Below are 26,392 nucleotides of genomic sequence, written 5' to 3' on the forward strand. Positions count from 1 at the left end.
CTTAGATAAGATTCTGGGTCTCCCACTGGGAAATCCATTGTAAGAATCTTTGTGTTTATCATTTGCAGGATAAAAATGTATTTCTAAGTGATCGTGCTAGTTTGCATAGGATTGACAGTCTTGGTAGGAATTCATGATCTCTTCTTCATATTGGTGCCTATGTGACTATTCTATAAAGGATAAAGTAAATGCAAGTGAAACCTTCAGTATATACAATGCCCTTTATTTTTGTCTCCATAAGTGCCAGCTCACATCCCGACTTACAGTATTATTGAATATGACAGAGTGACTGACATTCTTCCTCTGACAGCGGAGCAAATTGTTGGCTGTGCTTTCATCCTCTTTACAAACAGTTGTAGGAAATGGTACAGACATTCCAAAGAATATACTTATCTCCAAGTGTAAATGTCATCCAGTGTAAGGATAAGGAAGGTGCATACAAAGGTGTACCTATTATGGAACATATTTTTTTTTACTTAGTCCAAGTCAGTTAAACTATTAAAAATGGAAAAGGTCATTCCACTAAAAACGGCTAGAAGTCATTGAATGATCACTTATACCTTCTTATATTTCCTAGTGGTTTCAATAATATTATATTTTCCCTTTGTTTTTAAAGCTGAACTCCAGGGAAACTGCTAAATGCACAGCTGCTTTTCTTCTCAATACATATACCGTATATACTCGAGTATAGGCCGACCCGAATATAAGCCGAGGCCTAATTTTACCACAAAAAACTGGAAAACGTATTGACTCGAATATAAGCCTAGGGTGGGAAATGCAGCAGCTACTGTAATTGGAAAAGAGGGTCAACAATGCCCATCTGCATGTCTCACTGTGCCCATCTGCATGCCTCACTCTGCCCCTCTGCCTGCATCACTGTGCCCATCTGCATGCCTCACTGTGTCCATCTGCATGCTTCACTGTGTCCATCTGCCTGCCTCACTGTGTCCATCTGCATGCCTCACTGTGTCCATCTGCCTGCCTCGCTCTGCCCCATCTGCATGCCTCACTGTGTCCATCTGCATGCCTCACTGTGTCCATCTGCATGCCTCACTGTGCCCATCTGCATGCCTCACTGTGTCCATCTGCATGCCTCACTGTGCCCATCTGCATGCCTCACTGTGCCCATCTGCATGCCTCACTGTGCCCATCTGCATGCCTCACTGTGCCCATCTGCATGCCTCACTGTGCCCATCTGCATGCCTCACTGTGCCCATCTGCATGCCTCACTGTGCCCATCTGCATGCCTCACTGTGCCCATCTGCATGCCTCACTGTGCCCATCTGCATGCCTCACTGTGCCCATCTGCATGCCTCACTGTGTCCATCTGCATGCCTCACTGTGCCCATCTGCATGCCTCACTGTGCCCATCTGCATGCCTCACTGTGCCCATCTGCATGCCTCACAGTGCCCATCTGCATGCCTCACAGTGCCCATCTGCATGCCTCACTGTGTCCATCTGCATTCCTCACTGTGTCCATCTGCATGCGCCTCACTGTGTCCATCTGCATGCCTCACTGTGCCCATCTGCATGCCTCACTGTGCCCATCTGCATGCCTCACTGTGCCCATCTGCATGCCTCACTGTGCCCATCTGCATGCCTCACTGTGCCCATCTGCATGCCTCACTGTGCCCATCTGCATGCCTCACTGTGCCCATCTGCATGCCTCACTGTGCCCATCTGCATGCCTCACTGTGTCCATCTGCATGCCTCACTGTGCCCATCTGCATGCCTCACTGTGCCCATCTGCATGCCTCACTGTGCCCATCTGCATGCCTCACAGTGCCCATCTGCATGCCTCACAGTGCCCATCTGCATGCCTCACTGTGTCCATCTGCATTCCTCACTGTGTCCATCTGCATGCGCCTCACTGTGTCCATCTGCATGCCTCACTGTGCCCATCTGCATGCCTCACTGTGTCCATCTGCATGCCTCACTGTGTCCATCTGCATGCCTCACTGTGTCCATCTGCATGCCTCACTGTGTCCATCTGCATGCCTCACTGTGCCCATCTGCATGCCTCACTGTGCCCATCTGCATGCCTCACTGTGCCCATCTGCATGCCTCACTGTGCCCATCTGCATGCCTCACTGTGTCCATCTGCATGCCTCACTGTGTCCATCTGCATGCCTCACTGTGTCCATCTGCATGCCTCACTGTGTCCATCTGCATGCCTCACTGTGTCCATCTGCATGCCTCACTGTGTCCATCTGCATGCCTCACTGTGTCCATCTGCATGCCTCACTGTGTCCATCTGCATGCCTCACTGTGTCCATCTGCATGCCTCACTGTGTCCATCTGCATGCCTCACTGTGTCCATCTGCATGCCTCACTGTGCCCATCTGCATGCCTCACTGTGCCCATCTGCATGCCTCACTGTGCCCATCTGCATGCCTCACTGTGCCCATCTGCATGCCTCACTGTGCCCATCTGCATGCCTCACTGTGCCCATCTGCATGCCTCACTGTGCCCATCTGCATGCCTCACTGTGCCCATCTGCATGCCTCACTGTGTCCATCTGCATGCCTCACTGTGTCCATCTGCATGCCTCACTGTGTCCATCTGCATGCCTCACTGTGTCCATCTGCATGCCTCACTGTGTCCATCTGCATGCCTCACTGTGTCCATCTGCATGCCTCACTGGGTCCATCTGCATGCCTCACTGGGTCCATCTGCATGCCTCACTCTGCCCCATCTGCATGCCTCACTCTGCCCCATCTGCATGCCTCACTCTGCCCATCTCCCTGCACTGTGTCCATCTGCAGCCTCATGTAACTGATCTTCGGCGCTGTGACATGCAGTCAGTCTAGTTGGCGGCCGTTCAGTGTAACAAAGCCCCGCCTCCTCCTCGTCCATGACGGAACACTGATTCAGTTTCCCAGCAGTGAGTCAGTGTCAAGACAATGCTGACTTCTTTTGCTGCTTTTCTACTTTTTTGATTTGGACTTGTATGAAAACAAATTATAGTTTAACACAAATCAATAAACTTTTTTTCCCATCAGATATGAAAGATTGCTGCAAACCTGTTCAATTGCCCTGGTTGGAAAATACACAAAGCTAAGTGATTGCTACACATCCGTGTTCAAGGCTCTGGAACACTCGGCACTGGCCATCAATCACAAGCTGAATTTAATGGTAAGGATCGTCTGTGTTATGCTGAGGACTGTCAGGCAGGATTCTATGCACTGTGTTATTACATTATGACTGGAGATGTCTACTGAGGCCATAAAAGTGATCAGCTACAAAATAGTTAAGATGTGCTAGATGTGGTAAGCCATAGCAAGCAGTCACATTACATTTTACTGTGGGCAGAGCAAGATATTGATTCACTCTGTCTGGTATAATTAAAGTGTTTATTACCCTAAAAGAAAAATTGATCCTGTTCCCTAAAAGCATGTTATACAGCACAGTGCTTGTGCTGTGTAATTTGGCCCCCTGAAATACCTGGCTGATCCTGCCTGGTTCTTCCCTCCCCTCTTTAAACTGAGCACGGTTTATCATGGCTGCTGAGCCCTGACACCGTGGTCAGTTTACGTGCCTCCATCATCCACAGCCCTGTCCTTCTCTGTCCTCCTTTCCCCCCCTTCCCTCCCTGCCTGTCAGCTCATACCAGCCACTCTGCTCCACTGCTATAAAACTATGTTATGTTTATACCATCCCCTCTGTTAGATAACAACATGTGTCCTAGTGTCTGTGCTTTAGTAAAAAAATGCAGATTTCTACCTGATTTCACAGCGCCTCTCAGCACTCACGTGACTCCTCGGCTGTCCTCCCCGGCTGACATCAGCGGGAGTTCTCGGCCCCGCCCACTGGAGCTGTCAGATGGGAGAGGAGAGAACCAAGGAGTCACGTGAGCGCCAGGAGGCGCTGTGAAATCAGGTAAAAATCTGCATTTTTTTTTTATAACGCACAGACACTAGGACGCGTGTTGTTATCTAGAGGGGATGATATAAACATAACATAGTGGCTTAACAACCACTTTAATAGCTTTTTCAGTTCTCCCCAAATATCCAAAAATACAGTGTGTATATACAGTATATGTATACAGTGTGTGTGTATATATTATATTGTCAAAAGTATTGGGACACCTGCCTTTACACGCACATGAACTTTAATGGTATCCCAATTTCCGCCGTAGGGTTCAATATTGCATTGGCCCACCCGTGGCAACTATAAGGGCTCAAGCACAAACGACAGCCTGTGTGCGTTCAGGAGCATAGGCTGTTAAGCTGTAAAAACGTCTGATGCCGCTAAAAGTTGCTAACACTGTTAAGCCGCGTCAATCGTTTTTGTTTAAATGTCAAAATCAGTGGTTCCCTTTGAAAGCCCATTGATTTGTATAGAAGTCGCACCAGATTCGGATCATTAATGATCGACTTGCGGTGCGACTTGTGAGCTGAGGACCTTGAAGAGGAACCCCACTCCAAAAGGAAAAAAAAAACGTCCTGGAGTACCCCCCCCCAAAATTCATACCAGACCCTTAGGTATGATTTTAAGGAGAACCCCCAATCCAAAAAAACTGCATGGAGATCCTCCCAAAATCCATACCAGACCCTTATCCGAGCATGCACGGCAGGTCAGGAAAGGGGGGTGCCCCCTCCTGGACCATACCGGCCACATGCCCTCAAAATGGGTGAGGTGGGTGCTTTGGGGCAGGGGGCCTCCCACCCCAAAGCAACTTGTCCTCATATTGGTGGGGACATGAGTCTCTTCCCGACAACCCTGGCCATTGGTTGTCGGGGTCTGCGGGCAGGGGGCTTATTAGAATCTGAAAGCCCCCAGATCCCGGCCCCCCACCCTATGTGAATGAATAAGGGGAACATTGTACCCCTACCCATTCACCCAAAAAAAGTGTCAAAAATAAAAACAGCACACAGTTTTTTGATAAAGTAACTTATTAAAGCAGCTTCGGCATCTCTTCTCCTTCCGATTTCTTCTCCCTCAGGCGATGTCTTCATCCTCCGGTTCTTCTCCTCTCACTGCTTATGACTTCTTCTCCTGCCGGGTCTCCTCTCTCCGCTGTCTTCTCCCTCTGTTCCTCCTCCAATGTTCTCTCGACGCTCTCTTCCAGTGTAATGGTAGGGCTGCCATGTGCCGATACTTATATAGCCATGGGGCAGGGCCACCCGTCGACTCCGCCCCTTGTGACGTCACTGTCCACCCCATGGCTATATAGGTATCGGCACACGGCGGCCCTAGCATTACACCTGGAGGGAGCGTTGAGAGAACATCGGAGGAACAACAGAGGGAGAAGACAGCGGAGAGAGGAGAACCGGCGGCGGAAGAAGGAATCATCGACTTCTGTTCAAATGGGCTCTCATAGGGAACCATTGATTTTGAGTAGAGGCAGAGAAACACAGCTAAAAGCTAGCGCGGCTAAACGTGCATTAACGCCAATACAAAAAACTACTAAAAGCACATTTTTACAGCTGGCGTTGGTAGTGGCTTTGCACCTCGTTTTTTCTAACGCCCTATGTGTATGAGCCCTAACAGCTTCAACTCTTCTGGGAAGGCTGTCCACAAGGTTTAGGAGTGTGTCTATGGGAATATTTGACCATTCTTCCAGAAGCGCATTTGTGAGGTCAGGCACTGATGTGGACGAGAAGGCCTGGCTCACAGTCTCCACCCTAATTCATCCCAAAGGTGTTCTATCAGGTTGAGGTCCGGACTTTGTGTAGGCCATTGAAGTTCCTCCACCCCAAACTCGCTCATCCATAGCCACAAGGTTTAGGAGTGTGTCTATGGGAATTTGTGAACATTCTTCTTAGAAGCGCATTTGTGAGGTCAGGCACTGATGTTAGATGAGAAGGCCTGGCTCGCGGTCTCCGCTCTAATTCATCCCAAAGGTGTTCTATCAGGTTGAGGTCAGGACTCTGTGCAGGCCAGTGAAGTTCCTCCACCCCAAACTCGCTCATCCATATCTTTATGGACCTTTCTTTGTGCACTGGTGCGCAGTGATGTTGGAACAGGAATGGTCCATCCCCAAACTGTTCCCACAAAGTTGGGAGCATGAAATTGTCCAAAATGTCTTGGTATGCTGACGCCTTAAGAGTTCTCTTCACTGGAACTAGGAGGCCAACCCCTGAAAAACAACCCCACACCATAATCCCCCCTTCACCAAATGATTTGGACCAGTGCACAAAGCAAGGTCCATAAAGACATGGATGAAAGAGTTTGGGGAGGAGGAACTTGACTGGCCTGCACAGAGTCCTGACCTTAACCTGATAGAACACTTTTGGGATGAATTAGAGCGGAGACTGCGAGCCAGGCCTTCTCGTCTAACATCGGTGCCTGACCTCACAAATGTGCTTCTGGAAGAATGGTCAAACATTCCCATAGACACACTCCTAAACCTTGTGGATAGCCTTCCCAGAAGAGTTAAAGTGGTAATAGCTGCAAAGGGTGGACCAACTTAATATTGCACCCTAAGGACAAAGGTTAAAAACCTGTGTGCTGTTTTTATTTTTGACACTTTTTTTTTAAAGTTCATGTGCGTGTGAAGGCAGGCGTCCCAATACTTTTGACAATATAGTGTATATACACAGGTGCATCAAATAAATATAGAATATCATCAAAAAGTTAAGGAAAGGAAAAAATAGAGTGTAGGGGTCATTGACAGAAATTTGGCTATTGATACTGAGCCGCAGCTCCATGTCTGAATGGACACACAGAGCAGCGGGAAAAAGACAATATTTTCTATAACAATATTTTTTTGTGTTCTAAAACATATCCAATAAAGAAGAATATCAAATTTCTTCATAAATGTATGCAAAAGGTATTCTTTACTATGTATGGTATGTCTTTAGTAAAAAAAAATCCCAAAGAGTATATTAATTGGTTTGTGTAAAAGTTGTAATGTCTACAAACTACGTTATACACAGTATCTCACAAAAGTAGTGAGTACACCCCTCACATTTTTGTAAATATTTTATTATATCTCTTCATGTGACAACACTGAAGAAAATACAATTTGCTACAATGTAAAGTAGTGAGTGTACAGCTTGTATAACCGTAAATTTGCTGTCCCCTCAAAATAACTCAACACACAGCCATTAATGTCTAAACCACTGGCAGCAAAAGTGAGTACACCCCTAAGTGAAAATGTCCAAATTGGGCCCAATTAGCCATTTTCCCTCCCCGGTGTCATGTGACTCATTAGTGTTACAAGGTCTCAGGTGTGAATGGGGAGCAGGTGTGTTAAATTTGGTGTTATCATTCTCACTCTCTTATACTGGTCACTGGAAGTTCAACATGGTACCACATGGCAAAGAACTCTCTGAGGATCTGAAAAAAGAATTGTTGCTCTACATAAAGATGGCCTAGGCTATAAGAAGATTGCCAAGACCCTGAAACTGAGCTGCAGCATGGAGGCCAGGACCATATAGCGGTTTAACAGGACAGGTTCCACTCAGAACTGGCCTCGCCATGGTCGACCAAAGAAGTTGAGTGCACATGCTCAGAGTCATATCCAGAGGTTGTCTTTGGGAAATAGACGTATGAGTGCTGCCAGCATTGCTGCAGAGGTTGAAGGGGTGGGGGGTCAGCCTGTCAGTGCTCAGACCATACGCCGCACACTGCATCAAATTGGTCTGCATGGCTGTCGTCCCGGAAGGAAGCCTCTTCTAAAGATGATGCATAAGAAAGCCTGCAAACAGTTTGCTAAAGACAAGCAGAATACGGATGTGCAGTGCTGGGACAAGGTAATTTAGCGCCCAGGGCGAAGACACCAAACTGCGCCCCCCCCCTCCAAAAAAAATTTAAAAATGTAGCACTAATCTGCATACTTAGCCCCAAACACAAATAATACCCCCTATCATCCTTACTAGCATAAATTCTCCTCCCCAATCCCCATTTCTACCAGCCCCAATATTTCCTATCCTAGCACAAATCTCCCCCCCATCACTTCTTCTAGCACACCCCCCCCCCCCCCAATCCCCCTCCTAGCACAAATCCCCCCCCTTCCCCCCATCTCCACGGCACAAATCCTCTCTCCTGGCACAAATTCTCTTTCCCCCACAGAACAAATCCTCCCTCCCAGCACAAATCTTACCCCTGTCACCCCCCACAATCCCCCTCCCAGCACAAATCTTACCCCTGTCACCCCCCAAAATCCCCCTCCCAGCACAAATCTTACCCCTGTCACTCCCCAAAATCCCTCTCCCAGCACAGATCTTACCCCTGTCACTCCCCAAAATCCCTCTCCCAGCACAGATCTTACCCCTGTCACCCCCCAAAATCCCCCTCCCAGCACAAATCTTACCCCTGTCACCCCCCAAAATCCCCCTCCCAGCACAAATCTTACCCCTGTCACCCCCCAAAATCCCTCTCCCAGCACAGATCTTACCCCTGTCACCCCCCAAAATCCCCCTCCTAGCACAAATCTTACCCCGTCACCCCCCAAAATCCCCCTCCTAGCACAAATCCTCCCCCCAAATTTCCCCTCTAGAACAAATACCCCCAATCATCCCTAGCATAAATTCTCCCCCCCAATCCCCATTTCTAACAGCCCCAATATTTCCTATCCTAGCACAAATCCCCCCCCCCCCCCCATCACCTCTAGCACAACCCCCTCCTCCCAAATACCCCTACTAGAAAAAAAAAATCTTATCCTGGCACCCCTCAGATTCCCCATCCCAGCAGAACCCCCCCAGAATTCCCTTCCTAACACAACAGCACAAATACACCCCCCTCCCCCATATCACTCCCACCTAGAAGTAATCCTTTTCTCCCTACAAATACTCTCATTCCTCCCCTTGTGTCCTCAGTGCAGCTCTCCCTTCCCTCAGCTTGGCAGCAGCTTTCCTCACACACAGACCTCAGATACAGTGCAGCACAGCGCTCTGTGATGCCCATCTTCCGACTTTCCTCCTCATGTTGTCCTGTCAGAGCTGAGGAGGAGCCGATTTCTAAACTTGCCTGTGCGGCAGCTAGCGGGTGGGATACCACTGCTGAAGGGGACCGGGATCGCGGCTCAGAGATGCCCGCCTCCCACCCACACTGCCAGCTAGTGCCAGGCTCCTCGGCTCCTCTAGGTTGCAGCGCCGCCACAGCTCTCCGCGCTCCTCTGAGTCCTCCAGCCCCGCCTCCGGCCGCGAGTGACCTCACACCGCCGGCCGGGACTACGAGGCTGCTCCGTAGGGGGAGTGAACAGTGAAGCTGACAGCGAAGGGAGGTGAAGGCAGGGCTTGTTGTGCCGGATGCAGGAGCGCACTCGGCACACTTACAGACAATTTTTCAGGTACAGCGGCACTGGCTAGTGTGTATGACAGGTGTGAAGCACATTGCCGGCACTTCACCTGCGCCCCCCCCCCTATAGAAAATCGTACCGCCCAGGGCATCCGCCCCTTCCGCCCCTGCCTTGTACCGGCCCTGCGGATGTGGATTACTGGAACCATGTCCTGTGGTCTGATGAGACCAAGATAAACGTATTTGAGTGCTGCCGGCAATGGGGAGCTAAAGTTCATTGAGGGAACCATAAATGCCAACATGTACTGTGACATACTGAAGCAGAGCATGATCCCCTCCCTTCAGAGACTGGGCCACAGGGCAGTATTCTAACATGATAACGACCCCAAACACACTTCCAGGATGACCACTTACTTGCTAAAGAAGCTGAGGGTAAAGGTGATGGACTGGCCAAGCATGTCTCCAGACCTAAACCTTATGTATGTTTATGTAATTATTGAGCATCTATGGGGCATCCTCAAACGGATGGTGGAGAAGCGCAAGGTCTCTAACATCCACCAGCTCCGTGATGTCATCATGGAGGAGTGGTAAAGAACTCAATGCCCAAGAGGGTTAAGGCAGTGCTGGAAAATAATGGTGGCCACACAAAATATTGACACTTTGGACCCAATTTGAAAATTTTCAGGTGTACTCATCTGTTTGTTGCCAGCAGTTTAGACATTAATGGCTGTGTGTTGAGTTATTTTGAGGGGACAGCAAATTTACACTGTTATACAAACTGTACACTCACTACTTTACATTGTACCAAAGTGTAATTTCTTCATTGTTGTCACATGAAAAGATATGATAAAATATTTACAAAAATGTGAGGGGTGTACTCACTTTTGTGAGATACTGTATATATACAAGATTAATTATTAATTTAATGTTTTATACTAGTAACGGCAATGAACAGCAACTTATAGTGGGACTGTAATAGTGTGGTGGACAAGTTGACACTAACACTTGGTGGGAACTGACTAACTGACACTAACATCGCCAGTGACATTAATACAGTGATTGGTGCTGATACTATACACAGTCACTGTACTAATGGTACTGGCTTTAGAGGGGTTACCATCTTCAATGAAAGGGTTAACTGTGTGTCTAACAAGTGTAATGTGTGCAATATGTGCTGCTTTTATTAATAGACGTGGCTGACTTTAGCTACATCGCTGCTCTCTATACAGAGTACTGTGTTGTTAGTAAACACAGGGCTCTGTGCTGTGAATCATTAATCTGATCAGCAGGTCTTGACCATAAATCATGACAGCAGAGATGGGGTGGTGCACGCTCCCCCCCCCCCCCCCCACCAGAACATGTCAGATAACGTACATTTACGTGATCCGGTGCAGAGTGGCCGCCCTGCTGCACTATATACAAATTGGGCACCCACTAATGTTTATTTAAACAATATTTCCTTAAGTTGGGCATAATATGGCCATTGTACAAAGTAATCTCAACATTTGTAGCATTGCTAATTCAAAGCTAACTTCAGACAAACTTTTCTAGTTTTGGGTGGAGTGGAAAGGGCTTAGAGTCTCTAAAACTCTCAGATCTGTATTGCTGCTTGTGATCTAATTGGTAAGATTTCTATGTCTTCCTGTCCTGGTAGACTCACTGGAAATAAGCGAACATCTTTTTACTAAGGATACAGAAAGCAATATCAACCTGGCAGATCTTCTAAGCCTTCCTTTATTCAATTCAAAATTGAAAGAACTAGATTTGGCTTTACTGTTTCCCTGCATGGTTACGCCAACAATGTGCTTTTGTAAGAGAGAACCAATAAAAAGTTTTCTAAATTGCTTGATAAAATGAGGGAGTACAGAAATGTATTGATGAAAAACTTATGATCAAGGGCCCAACCATGACTCCACCATTTTTTATCCAGCTGTTTACTTTATAGTGTTAGTGTTATAAGGGCCTGGTTGGCCTGCTAGTTAAACAACTATAATAAATTATAATGATAGATCTCTTTAAGGTCCTGTGTCCATGGGCTATCAATGGTATCACTTTGACATCAGTTAAGATGCTTCTGAGATTATTCAGAACTCATTAACAGGTCCATTTGGCCTGCAGTTGAGCTCCTTCTGACCTACATTTGATTTGCTTCAAAAGCATTTTCCATTCCTATAGACTTTTATTGGAATACAAAACCTGCTTAAAGCAAACAGAATCGTGTTGGCCCAGACCCTAAAGCAGGTTGATGCATCTAAGAACGAGGTTAACTGTAGATCAAATGTACCTGTCAATAAATTCTTGGAGCTGGTTCACACCATGAATCGCACAGGAACGTGCTGTATGTTCTTGTGCGATTCACAGGCGATCCAGGTTCAGTACCAGTTCAGCCCACTCATTTGAATACATTGCATGCACTACTTTAAAACCACTGCAACTGGAATGTATGGTATTACCCACGTGACCTCCAGAAGTATTTACCACCTTCGTGTCCATCACCTCCAGCTCTCTGAGCTACAAGGAGGACACCTCTCCCCTCTTCCACTCACATAGAGCGGTGTTTGAGTCAGTACTTTTTTTCAGAATGAATGGTAGAGGCGCTGCAATATTTACATATTATCTATATTTGGGACCAGCAAATGTTCTAGCAGCTTCTTGTTATAGGCTGAGAGTTTAAGCGTGGATATATTCTTGGTTTATATATTTTTTTAACCACCTTCATGACCACCATTTTTTGCTTTTCAGCAATGCGCTACTTTAACTGACAATTACGCAGTCATGTATAACTGTATTGTGCATATGTCAATCAGCGCAATCAAACCAATATGTGAAAATAATTGTAAATAAAAAGTAGCTGCTGTCACTTAAAGTGCTTTCAGTCCACTTAGACTGGTATAAATAACAAAAAGAGTGCTGTACTACTAAATAATTAAATGTGCAAAACCAATAAAATTATATATAAAATAATAAAGTACTAATAAGTCCAAATAAATATGTGAGTAAATACAAAGTTCATCAAAATATCCAGTGATTGATTGAACTAAATCCAAGAGTATTAATTCACCAAGAATAAATATTCTTAGACGGAGAGCACTAGATTTTTCCTTCTTTTTTGCATACCTATTCCATTGAGTAATGCCGCATACACATAATCGGACATTCCAACAACAAAATCCATGTTTTTTTTCCGACGGATGTTGGCTCAAACTTGTCTTGCATACACACGGTCACACAAATGTTGTCGGAAATTCCGAACGTCAAGAACGCGGTGACATACAACACGTACGATGAGCAGAGAAAAATGAAGTTCAATAGCCTGTGCTGCTCTTCTGCTTGATTCCGAGCATGCATGGAATTTTGTGCGTCGGAATTGTGTACATTCCGACAACTGATATTTTTTGTCGGAAAATTTGAGATCCAGATCTCCAATTTTGTTTGTTGGAAAGTGTCCGATGGAGCCTACACACGGTCGGATTTTCCAACAACAAGCTCCCATCGAACATTTGTTGTCGGAAATTCTGACCGTGTGTACGCGGCATTAAGAAGATCAGGGTTCTTGGGAACCCAAAGAAGCAGATGTCTGAAGTGAAAGTGTCTTTACCATGCCAGTAATCTTCATTATCCCCAGAGGGGATCACTGCTGATTTTGACTCATGCGTGAGGTGAGCAGCCTGTGATACTGGTGGAGGCGAGCACAAGCATTGATTTGTATTTTTGCACGTTTTGGTGAATTGATACTGTTAGATTTACTTCAGTCACTGGATATTTTGATGACCTTTGTATTTACTCACATATTTATTTGGACTTATTAGTACTTTATTATTTTATATATAATTTTATTGGTTTTACACATTCAATTGTTTAGTAGTGTAGCACTGTTTTTGTTATTTATGCAACACTGTACGCAAATGAAATTTATCTAATTTTTTTCACATAAATAGATTTTTCGTTTGGTGGTATTTTATCACCACTGAGTTCTTTTATTTTTTATTATATAAACTAAAAAGACTGCCAAAAATTTTGACAAAAAAACCCCCGAATTTTTACTTTTTACTATAAAACATATGCAATTAAAAAAAAAATCACATTTCTTCATGAATTTAGGCCAAAATGTATTCTGTTACATATCTTTGGTAAAAAAAAATCCCAATTAGTATAAATTATTTAGTTTGCATGAAAGTTATAGCATCTAAAACTATGGTATAGATACTGGATTTTTTTTTATACTAGTAATGGCAGTGATCAGCAGCTTTTAGTGGGTTTTTACTGTTATAGTACGGGGGGGGGGGGCAAACTGCTGGCTGGGGTGTACACTAACTGGCATCAATAGTGACACCAATACAATGATCAGTGCTAATACTATACACTGTCACTGTACTAATGACACTGGATGGGAAGGGTTAACATCTAGAGGTGATCAAGGGGTTAATTGTATGCCTAGCTGTGTGCTGCTTTTTACTAAGCGATCTGGTTGTTTTTTTTCCCTTGTTTTGCAGGAGATAAAAAACCAGCAAGATCGCCTGTCAGTGTACAGAGCTATGTGTTGTTTACAACACAGAGCTCTCTTCCATGAATGACAGGCCGATCAGCGGATTCTGGTGATCAATCATTGGCCAGGACCCACCGATTGGCTTGTGCTTTAACAAATCTGGTGTGAACTGACCCCTAATGATGTCAAATCCAAGCAGAAGGCACCTAAAAGAACACCTAATTTGCTCATTGACAAGCCCAAAACCCATCAACACAAGCCTTAATTCCCTACTTCTCTTCACATAGTCACACATTGAGATTTTTCTCAAAGGTTCTATAACTTTTAGCTTTACTCTAGCTAGCTATAGAAGTACTTAAATGGTTGCGTGTTCATACATTGCCCGCTTTCTATCAGAGTTTCCAGATTCCTGTAAATAGTGAACATATCTCTTATACTTTTGCAGTATATAGACTCTGCTGAGTTAGAACCTTCTACCAAAGCTGAAGACCCTGTGAAATTCCATAAGGCCTGGGAGAAATTATGCAAAGCTCAGTAAGTATTACATTTCATAAAGTATCATGTACAAGGGTGGTTACCAGAAAAAAAGGAGATGTTCATGAGAAACAATGCAAGATTCACAATTATAGAGTTCATGCTACACCAAACTTCATTTATCAAATTTTTTTTGATAATGAAATAATAAAACGTTGTGTTCAATCAGAACTGTAGCAGGTCAATTGTTCACAGGATCCAGTCCAAACAAGATGACATATTTATTTTATGCTTTTTAGCATATCAGTTCAGCTGATCTTCCACGGCCTCTTCCAGCTATTTCCTGTCTGTATGCACTTGCTCCAGCATTGACTACACATCAGTGCTCTGGAACACTGTCCTGATAGTGTCAGTGGTGGATCATGCCTGCGCAATGCGTAGTCTTCACCAAGGGCGCATGTGACTGGGTGACAATGCCGAAGTATAATAGGGATAGAGTTGTCACCCCATACCAGGACACGTTTGAAGAACTTTACAGCTAGATCACCAGGTCTTCTTTTATTACAACCTGCACATTTAAGAAGAAAATTAAAAATAACTTTTGAAATTTAATTAACATGTTAAAGCTTATATGAGGTTTTAATGACTGGACTTAGTGGAGATCTTCCTTAAGCAGCCGGTAGACATGAGAGGTCAGTTGCTTATCCATTCATTTTGTGGCTGGATCGGGCAATGATTTCATCTCAGTCTTTTTTCTGTTTGGAATGTTCAGTCCTATTTCTAAACTATGATATCTTTTTAGTGATTACTGTATTTATTGGCATATAACACGCACCTTTTCACTCTGAAAATCAGGTGCAAAAAGCGTGTGCGTGTTATACGCCAATACTTCAATTTTAGCTGCCTCGGAGGGGACAGGGAGGGGGGAGAGATGAGCGCTGTCAGATTACATACAGTGAGAATCTCCTGTTCATTTGGCGGCCTCTGTAATAGGAAGTCCCATCTCCTGGGCCACCATTGGACCACTGTTCTGTCTATCATAGGAGATTCTCACTGTATGTAATCTTTTGGCGCTCGTCCCACCCCCTCCCTGTGCCCCTAGGCTGCAGATGGGCAATGATCAGGCTGCACTGATGGCAATGGTGGGGCTGCTGCATTGAAGGCAATGGTGAGGCTTCTGCATTAATGGCAATGGTGAGGCTTCTGCATTAATGGCAATGGTGAGGCTTCTGCATTAATGGCAATGGTGAGGCTGCTGCTTTGATGGCAATGGTGAGGCTGCTGCTTTGATGGCAATGGTGAGGCTGCTGCTTTGATGACAATGGTGAGGCTGCTGCTTTGATGACAATGGTGAGGCTGCTGCTTTGATGGCAATGGTGAGGCTGCTGCTTTGATGGCAATGGTGAGGCTGCTGCTTTGATGGCAATGGTGAGGCTGCTGCTTTGATGGCGATGGTGAGGCTGCTGCTTTGATGGCGATGGTGAGGCTGCTGCTTTGATGGCGATGGTGAGGCAGCTGCATTGATGTGGAGTGATGAGGCTGCATTGATGGCACTTGTGAGGCTGCAGATGGCAATGGTGAGGCTGCAGATGGGCACTGACCCTTATTTTGCTTCAAAGTTCTAGTAATGCAGTATAGAAATTAGTAGAGAAAGAAATAGGGACCATATTAAAAAAAAAAAAAAATATTAATGGGCTGGGTGTATTTTCGTCTGAATTGAGTGTATTTTTTCTGGAGTACATACATATTGTTTCTGAAACAAAAATGTTGCTATTTTACTGTGATTTGAAAATTGTCAATTTTAAGGTAATACAGTGGGGACGGAAAGTATTCAGACCCCCTTAAATTTTTCACTCTTTGTTATATTGCAGCCATTTGCTAAAATCATTTAAGTTCATTTTTTTCCTCATTAATGTACACACAGCACCCCATATTGACAGAAAAACACAGAATTGTTGACATTTTTGCATATTTATTAAAAAAGAAAAACTGAAATATCACATGGTCCTAAGTATTCAGACCCTTTGCTCAGTATTTAGTAGAAGCACCCTTTTGATCTAATACAGCCATGAGTCTTTTTGGGAAAGATGCAACAAGTTTTTCACACCTGGATTTGGGGATCCTCTGCCATTCCTCCTTGCAGATCCTCTCCAGTTCTGTCAGGTTGGATGGTATACGTTGGTGGACAGCCATTTTTAGGTCTCTCCAGAGATGCTCAATTGGGTTTAAGTCGGGGCTCTGGCTGGGCCATTCAAGAACAGTCATGGAGTTGTTGTGAAGCCACTCCTTCGTTATTTTAGCTGTGTGCTTAGGGTCGTTGTCTTGTTGGAAGGTAAACCTTCGGCCCAGTCTGAGGTCCTGAGCACTCTGGAGAAGGTTTTCGTCCAGGATATTCCTGTACTTGGCCGCATTCATCTTTCCCTCGATTGCAACCAGTCGTCCTGTCCCTGCAGCTGAAAAACACCCCCACAGCATGATGCTGCCACCACCATGCTTCACTGTTGGGACTGTATTAGACAGGTGATGAGCAGTGCCTGGTTTTCTCCACACATACCGCTTAGAATTAAGGCCAAAAAGTTCTATCTTGGTCTCATCAGACCAGAGAATCTTATTTCTCACCATCTTGGAGTCCTTCAGGTGTTTTTTAGCAAACTCCTTGCGGGCTTTCATGTGTCTTGCACTGAGGAGAGGCTTCCGTCAGGCCACTTGGCCATAAAGCCCTGACTGGTGGAGGGCTGCAGTGATGGTTGACTTTCTACAACTTTCTCCTATCTCCCGACTGCATCTCTGGAGCTCAGCCACAGTGATCTTTGGGTTCTTCTTTACCTCTCTCACCAAGGCTCCCCCAATAGCTCAGTTTGGCCGGACGGCCAGCTCTAGGAAGGGTTCTGGTCGTCCCAAACGTCTTCCATTTAAGAATTATGGAGGCCACTGTGCTCTTAGGAACCTTAAGTGCAGCAGAATTTTTTTTGTAACCTTGGCCAGATCTGTGCCTTGCCACAATTCTGTCTCTGAGCTCTTCAGGCCGTTCCTTTGACCTCATGATTCTCACTTGCTCTGACATGCACTGTGAGCTGTAAGGTCTTATATAGACAGGTGTGTGGCTTTCCTAATCAAGTCCAATCAGTATAATCAAACACAGCTGGACTCAAATAAAGGTGTAGAACCATCTCAAGGATGATCAGAAGAAATGGACAGCACCTGAGTTAAATATATGAGTCACAGCAAAGGGTCTGAATACTTAGGACCATGTGATATTTCAGTTTTTCTTTTTTAATAAATCTGCAAAAATGTCAACAATTCTGTGTTTTTCTGTCAATATGGGGTGCTGTGTGTACATTAATGAGGAAACAAAATGAACTTTAATGATTTTAGCAAATGGCTGCAATATAACAAAGAGTGAAAAATTTAAGGGGGGCTGAATACTTTCCGTACGCACTGTATATACAGAATTGAATGGATCACTATCTACACATCCTATATCTCTCACTGGCATTTAAAGTAAATAAAAGTCTTTAATGCTAAAGTGGAAGTTCACCCTAGAATAAACATGAACATTAAACAGCCATGTAATAATGTATGTACCTTCATAAATGCATAGCACCATGTTTGACCTCTGTCCACACTCTCGTTGTCCAACCATCAGCATTGGAAACTGCCAGCTATTTACTAGTGAACCCATTCAACTCATGTAGTGGTATAACCTCCATTGGTACAATGTGTGCTGGTTACACGGTCCCAAGGGGGGTGAGGCTGTGCTCTCAACAACAAATGCAAGGAAACAGCATACAGTCCTGTGCCTGTGCTGCAGCCGCACTTGTCACTCACAGCTGCAGCATTGTAAGAATATCTATCCAGAGTTTAGGGATCAGGTTCTGACTTAATGCTGGGGGCAGGACAGTGATTTGATGTTAACAATATATTAAATAGTGCTGTGCAGTATTAGATAAAATAAATAAAAAATCAACTTGTATAATGCCACAAATCATACATCCAAAAAAAACAAAATCAACTGTGCAAGTCCACAATAATTATAAAATAAAAGTCCTTCAACTATCAATGTCCATTATCACTTTCTTCCACTTGTGCCATAAATACTGTACTCTTTCTGCAATGTTTTTGTGAATCACTCCAACTTGTGTGCAAAACCCATCACCAACATTCCAATACTCTCAACTGGGTTTGACCCAATAAAAATGAGGTCTCATGGGCTTTGATATACCAGAAGTGTTGTTCCTCTCTGCTATATACGGATGTCATTTAATCCACCTCCATCCACAGGAATCCTTCAGTGGTTATATATAGGAAGCTTAACAACGAATTATATATATATATATATATATATATATATATATATATATATATATATATATATATATATATATATATATATATATATATATATATATATATATATATATATATATATATTGTGCCCTCCATAGATTTAAGATTGTTTTTTATTAAAAATAAAGCCCAACGTAAAAAACGTAATTCAAAAAGTGCACATTTGCTGGTGTACGTCAGATTGCATACAAGTACATTAGAAATGGCTCAACCAAAACAGCGGCCCGCTCACTATTTGTTTGTAGCACAAGGTCATAGGCTCCTTCCAACACGTATCGTCACAGAGTCACATGACTTCCTCGGGGGGGAGATAATGAGCCAATCAGACCATGTCGCTATTTATATGTGGTATACTGACTTTTGCTTTGGATTGGATTGCCTTAGTAAATCAGGCCACCCCAATGTATAAATTGACCTACGAAGCTAGAGGTAGTCCTAAGAAATTCCACAAAGTCTGGTTCCTCTGCATAGACTGTGAACAAACTATATCATCTGATGATAAAAATCTGTATCTCGGTCATAACATTCTAGTTCTCACCTTGATTATTTTAGTTTAGTTTCTGTGTTTTATAACTTTTCGAAATTATTATGATTGTACTCTTCCAAATCTTAGGCCTTTAAATTCTCTACGTACAATATGCATAATTTTGACCCTCCTTTTTTTATTTTTACTGAGTATGTGATTTTTTCATCAGCCACCGATATGCTGAATGGACACTTCGAGTTTATGTTGCTCACTGTTTCTGGGTGAGCGCTGTTTCTGTGTTTGTACAAACCTTTTTGCTTATTTGCAAACATTAAAGTTACCTTAAAAAAAAAATCTTCGCCCTGGATAAAATTCCGGCCGCCATTTTGTTGAAGACCACAGACAATGCCAAACAAACAGCCATATTCGATTATGCCTGATAAAAAAAAGATCCATAATGCAACCAGCATGCCGGACTTCTACCATGCGATTACTGCCACTCTAGCCGCTAGCAATAATTGCCGGTACTGTGTTTACCCGGCAGGGATATCTCCTGAAGAAGTTGATAGCAAGATAAACGAATAGTGTTGAGCTACAGCTCCCTCATGTGGTGTCTGAAATGTGATAGTGTATGATGATGGTACATTAACGCAAAAATGAAATATTAGGTCTTTATGTTTATCACACAATCAATATGCACTATTTATATCTAATAATGTATGTGAGTGTCATAGCCCACCCTAGCTGGATGTGTATGGCTATTAGGTAGAAATGGTAACTAAATGTGTTACCTGACTTCATCAAATGATTTAACCATTTTGGAGGGGCCTGGTATGGTAACTCCCAACTTAAATAAGCTGTGGCTTGTAATACCCTGGGATGCTATTAAACTCTCTGTGCCTTGAGCACAAACATTTCTGGTTATATCTTGTAATTTTATATCTTATATCTAGTAACCTATAAAGAAGCAGCCTTTCTCCCTCTAGTTATAGGACCTAATTAAAACTTGCTGTTAACACTGATAAAGGCAGAAGTCTTGGTAGGCTACATTTGCAAACATGTCAAAGTCACACACCACTTTAGGATGATTCTGATGCAGGCTATAATCTTCCCTTACTCTTCCTAAAATGAAAAACAAAGTTTGCCTTTAGGGCTTCTTTAATTTCCTCTGCGTTTTCCATAGATACAGAAGCCCATTCAAATTAATAGGCTGCTGTTCCCACACAAACACAGCTGTTGGGAAACCGGAATAGTGTGAGCCTAGCCCAAAATATTTCCTCCCTTGTTTCCAGTATAAGAAATCATTCACACTGGGCTGATTTCACTTGTGATTGGACATGTCCAATCGCATGCTAAATCGAAGCCTGTTGCTGGCAACGGCACCATCCGAATCAGCGCACCGATTCCGTACCGCCGCACCGATTCCCAGAAGAAGTTCCTGCGCTACTTTTGGCGACTTCCGGGGTAATTACAATAGACATCGCTGCATGAACCCACACAGATGTCTTTCAAATCTCCCCCGAAGTCAGACTGAAGTACCAGTTTGAAAGCGATTTCAAACCTGCCCTCAGTGTGAATGAGAGCTTAGGGTGGCTCCACTGCCTTTAAGAGTCCCATGGAGCCTTGTGTGCACATTCCTGGCTGTGACTACAGTTGTATGCCCACACATGCAGCCCTGAAGCTATGCAAGCCCTACCCCTGCTCCTCCTCCAGTGTAAAAGAATAACTGTGGCTCCTGATGCTAGGTCTGGGAGAACAGGCATGGACATAGGGATAAAAACAAAACACAAACAGGCACTCCTGAAAAAAACACATGAATTCTGTCTATGGATAAAGGGTGTATACAGGTCTGATAGCAAAATGAGTTCCAGAGTCCAATAACACCAAAGGCCAGGTGTCCAAATAAAAATCCAAAAGTTTATTCCAAACAAGTTAAAAACATGAGAACCATAACTGTATCTTGGACAGCATATGCCGGGGGGCCCAGATGGCAAAGAGATCCTTGAATTTGCCGGGATAGCCAGATAGGAAGGAGATCTCGGTTTGGAGGCTGCCCGCCGTGGGCGAACAGCAGGGGGACTCAAGTCACCGGAAGCGATGTCACCGGGACACAGAGGTCAGCTAATGCAACATCGGAATGCTAGGAGACCAGGAAGTTGAGCCGTATGTTCAGGTTTTTTTAGGTTGCAGCACCTTCGTTTATGTTATTACAGTTTCACTTTTTTTGCACTTCATTTGTTTGGGGGTAGCGCGGATTGTCCACGTTACACAAGTTGAGCCGGTTGCCAGGACTATATGTTTCGGGGCATGCCCCGATTTTGACAAATGGGCTCAACTTCCTGGTCTCCTAGCATTCCGATGTTGCATCAGCTGACCTCTGTGTCCCGTTGCCACAAGTTCAGGTCTGGTCCACCGCTGGTAATGCTGTCCCAACATCCAATTATGGTTCTCATGTTTTTAACTTGTTTGGAATAAACTTTTGACTTTTTATTTGGACACCTGGCCTTTGTTGTTATTGGGCTCTGGAACTCATTTTGTTATCAGCCCTGTATAGACCCTTTATAGACAGGATTCATGTGTTTTTCAGGAGTGCCCATTTGTGTTTTGTTTTTTATGCTTTTCCCCACTATCCCATTGGACACTTTGAGGCTGCCCTGATTTGTGCCATTCCTTGACATTACATCTTGTTCCAGCTGCAGACATTTAATCATGATGGGGAGGTAGCAGTCAAGAGCCAAGTATGCTTGTGTGCGTATTATTTATGGAGATAGGGATGATGGGATATGTAGTTCCAAAGAGGGTCATCATGTTATGTGCTCAGTTTGCACTCCCTGGCTGGAGTTTTTGGGGAAGTGCTGCAGATTGGAGCCATTGGCTACGAACTAATGTCTGTTTAATTGCTTTTAATGTGTTTAAAGGACATGCCTAAAAAGAAAGATTGTTGTTCATAAGAAGCATCAGATGATGTGAATCATGCCTCACAAAAATAGCTTTCTGACAACATACGAGTAGCTGATCTGCATAAGACTGGAAAGGGATACAAAGCATTCTCAAAGTGTTTGGGCAACCATCAACAGACAAATTGTCTACAAATAGGGGCAAATTAGTGGCTACTCTTCCTAGAAGTGGGCACCCAGCCAAGATGATTACCAAGGCACAACGCAGAATGCTCAGTGAGGTAAAGAAGAACCCATGAGTAACATCTAAAGGCTTGAAGACCTCACTGGCACTGGCAAACGCCCCTATTCATGAGTCTACCATACTGTCGTTGAACAGACAGAGTGTCCATGGCAGAACACCACAGAGGATTGCTGTGCACCTAAAGTTTGCCAAAAAGCACCCTGGCAAACTGAAATCCTAATGGGAAAATGTTTTGTGTACCAATGAAACAAAAGTTTAATTTTTTGGGAAGAATACTCAGTACTATGTATGGCACAAAAAGGACACAGCTAACATCAAAACATCATCCCAATAGTCAAGTATGGTTGAAGGAATGTGATCTGGGCATGCTTCACTGCCTCAAGGCCTGGATTTGCCATCATTGAGGGGAAAATGAATTCCCAGGTTTATCAAAATATCCTACAGGGTGGCTGTGTGCCAGCTGAAGCTTAGTGGAAGTTGGGTGATGCAGCAGGATAATGACCCTAAGGATTGAAGTAATTCACCACAGACTGGCTTCAGAAAAATAAATTGTGCTTTTTGGAGTGGCCCAGTCAGAGGCCAGATCTTAACCCCATAGAGATGCTGAGGAATGACCTCAAGAGAGCTGTTCACACCAGACATCGGTTACAAATTTCTCCTGAAGGTTGTGCAGGTCTGATCCAGAGCTACGGAAAGCACTTGCTTGAAGTCATTGCTGCCAAAGAAGGTTCAACCAGCTATTAACGACAAGGGTACACTTACTTTTTCCTGCACGATTGTGAATGTTTAATGGGTGTGTTCAATAAAGACACAAGAAAGTAGAATTGTTTGTGTGTTATTAGCTTAAAGCGGAGTTCCATCCCCTGACATTCCACATTTGACATGTAATTTTTTTGGGTGGGGGTGGGGGGGGGTGGATACCTAGCTTTGACAGGTACCCAGCTCCCACTTCCGCTCGCGCCACCTAGGCCACCACCTCTCCCTCTCCCTCCCTGCAATCTTCTGGGACACGTCACAGGTCCCAGAAGATTGCTCGGCCATTCAGGACACGCAGCGCGCACCCGGTTGTGAAACCACAAGCTATCACAGCCAGGTGCCCACACTTGCAATGCTGGCGCCACAGAGAGGAGAGGCAGAGAAGCGAGGCTTTGGGCAGCCGCATCGCTGGACTGTGGAACAGGTGAGTGTGTGTTTATTAAAAGTCATCAGCTACGCTTTTTGTAGCTGCTGAATTTTAATAAACAGAAAAGTTGGTGGAACTCCGCTTTAAGCACATTGTGTTTGTCTATTGTTGTGACTTAGATGATGATCAGATCGCATTTTATGTCAAATTACTACAGAAGTTGACATACTTTTTTCTTGCCACTGTATGTAATGTCCATTTCTTCCTATTTAAAAACCTATAAAATAAAAATATACTTATTTAAATCTGCTACAAAATTAGAAACCCATGTGTGCCAATGCAAAATGCATAATATGTAGCTGGAACACATTTATAAGGTGCAGAACCAACACATTTCTATAATGAAAAAAAAATGCTCTGGTACTGAAGTGGCTAAAGTAAATTATTGTTAATTGCAGAAGATTGCATACTTTAATTGAAAGTGTGTGTAAACCCTAACAAGGCAATCATCCCTGAAATGGTGGATGAGATAAGCCTCCCAAGGCGCCTCAAGGGGCTTGTGGCTTAAATGCATTATAGATACTCGAAAATGTTTTTTATTTATGTAAAACCTTTATCTAAAAAGGAAAAAAAAGTTTTCTGCAAATGATTATAAATTGTTAGCTGGAGTTTGGTTTCAATTTGTTAGTGTATATAAATCTGCTAGTATATTTAATACCCCCTCCCCCCAGATGGACAATGCTGTTGTCCAAAGGTGCCCCCTGTGCTCCTTCTTCCGGGGGGGGGGGGGCAGGGCAGGGCAATCTCATACAGGAGGTGTGTAAGTGGACACATCACCAACAGTGGGGAAATGCTTAAAAAAAGAGTACAAATGCAGCTACCACATCTATTGATTGGTAAGCTGCAATATATTATATTTTTGATTATTGATTTAAAGGAGAAGTATGGCCAAAGATCTTTTGGCCATACTTCTCCTGCGGGTCACAGAAGTGCACTTAGTCCTGCACCCCTGTGGGCCAAAGTCTGCTATTGGCTGACATCACAGAACCGAGGCTCTGCAAAGATCCCGACAATAATGTTGGGATCCATCTTGATGCCCGACCGCTGAGGGGCTGAGGCAGCCACTCCCACCCCTTCCCCAGCCTGCCATTCCAGTGAGCACTGGAGGGGCAGAGCAGTGAGCTAGTGACGGACAGTCACCAATCTGTGCTCAGAGTGGACCCGAGAACTGAGCTGTTTTTGATTGCTCAGTTCTCGGGGTGAAAAGCTGGCGGGGGACAGATGCAGCATCGGATCGATGGATAGATCCCTCTGTATTGATTTGTATTGTAAGTGTAATGTCTGCCCTCGTGTTGTAAAGTGCTGCGCAAACTGTTGGCGCTTTATAAATCCTGTATAATAATAATAATAATAATAATAGATGCAATTGAGGTGATCATATATGTTTATTTTTTTTAAATCCTACACTTCTCTTTTAATACTACTTTAAAGCTGGGTTCACACGGAGCGGCTCACAGCAGGGGGTCTGGAGTGTCTCCATTCACCAGTGCAGGTCCGATTTCAGCCTGAATTCTTGACTGAATTGGGACCTGAAATGGAGCAGAAGACGCACAGGACTCCTGTACTGGAGCCGCTCCGGAGATGTGTGAGCCAGCTCCATAGAGAGCCGGTCACAATACGTACGATGAGCTGAGAAAAATGAAGTTCAATAGCCAGTGTGGCTCTTCTGCTTGATTCTAAGCATGTGTGGAATTTTGTGCGTCGGAATTGTCTACACACGCTCAGAATTTACGGATTTTGTTGTCGGAAAATTTGAGATCCAGCTCTCAAATTTCTGTTGTCGGAAATTCTGACAACAAATATCCGATGGAGCCTACACACGGTCCAAATTTCCGACAACAAGCTCCCATCGAACATTTGCTGTCGGAAATTCCGAGCGTGTGTACACGGCATAAGTTTTACACATGCACAGATCCTGCTGCCCCTGTAAAAAGTGATCCTTAGTGGATTGTTGCCTCCTCAGGCACCTGTTTTAACCATGTAAAGCCCACACCACCACATTGCTGGATGGATGCAGCACAGCATCATTAATTGATTGATTCATTGCAGTACTGCTCATGGAGAGTGACAGGAGGTATAATGAATTTTTGCCTCAGCATGCGTACATCCCAATCTGACCGCCTTTGCTGCTTATTGGGGGGGTACCTATTTTTAACACCCCCCTAACCACTAATGTAAATGAGCCCCAAAGAGGCTAAACTGGTCATACAGATGTGCCTCTAAGGCCCCTTTCACACTGGGGCGGTGGGGGCGTCGGCGGTAAAACAGCGCTATTTTTAGCGCTGTTTTACTGTCGTTTTTGCAGCGGGATTTGGCTGCTAGCGGTGCGGTTTTAACCCCCGCTGGCGGCCGAAAAAGGGTTAAAACCGCTCGTACAGCGCGGCTATAGCCGCGGGTATTGCCGCGGTATAGCCGCGCTGTCCCATTGATTTCAATGGGCAGGAACGGTTTAGGAGCGGTGAACACACCGCTCCTTCACTGCTCCAAAGATGCGGCTCGCAGGACTTTTTTTACCGTCCTGCCAGCGCACCGCTTCAGTGTGAAAGCCCTTGGGCTTTCACACTGAACAAACAGCGGAGGCTGTTTAGGGGTGGTTTGCAGGCGGTATTTTTAGCGCAATAACGCCTGCAAACCGCCCCAGTGTGAAAGGGGCCTAAGTGCCTGCAGATTTCTTTTACAACCCCTGGGGAGCTTCAAAAGCTACATTTCTGTATTATGCAACTGTGATTACATCTACGTAATCTTTGCTTTAAATCCCTTCCTTCGGCTTTCCTGTTGTTCCTGTTCCTTAGCATCCTGATATCCTGATAGGCAGTATCCCAAATGGAGGGATGCAATCACAGGATCAGCTTCCTAAATAAAGTCTTCAGATGCAACATGAATTACCTTGAATTTTAGGTCTCCTGGGAAGAAATCTGCAGGCATGATGCCTAATAATAAATTATATTACCATTACAGATGCTTTAATCTAACAACATCTTTACTTTAAAGTGACGCTAAACTTAATTTTTTTGCATTATTTGTTTTAAAACAAATGTACCGTGGCTTTGTTTTTTTTAAATGTCTTACAATTTTTAGGCTTCTTTTTTGTCCTGTGCACGCTCTCTA

The 26,392-nt window shown here is 44.3% G+C and overlaps 1 protein-coding gene across 3 annotated transcripts in view; it reads left to right on the top strand.

Moving 5' to 3' along the window:
- The window catches only part of CTPS2 (CTP synthase 2), a 409,104-nt gene that overhangs the window by 132,397 nt on the left and 250,315 nt on the right, over window positions 1-26,392 (top strand). For all 3 annotated transcript variants that reach the window (XR_012241769.1, XM_073616921.1, XM_073616922.1), the window contains 2 exons: window positions 3,004-3,136; window positions 14,119-14,207. Coding sequence is in view for 2 of the 3 variants with exons in the window: in XM_073616921.1 (XP_073473022.1) it covers window positions 3,004-3,136; window positions 14,119-14,207 (222 nt within the window). In the remaining variant the exon portion in view is untranslated. The remainder of the gene's footprint in view (window positions 1-3,003; window positions 3,137-14,118; window positions 14,208-26,392) is intronic.

Source organism: Aquarana catesbeiana, linkage group LG02 (assembly GCF_042186555.1).
Source record: "Aquarana catesbeiana isolate 2022-GZ linkage group LG02, ASM4218655v1, whole genome shotgun sequence".
Taxonomy (NCBI): Eukaryota; Metazoa; Chordata; class Amphibia; order Anura; family Ranidae; genus Aquarana; species Aquarana catesbeiana.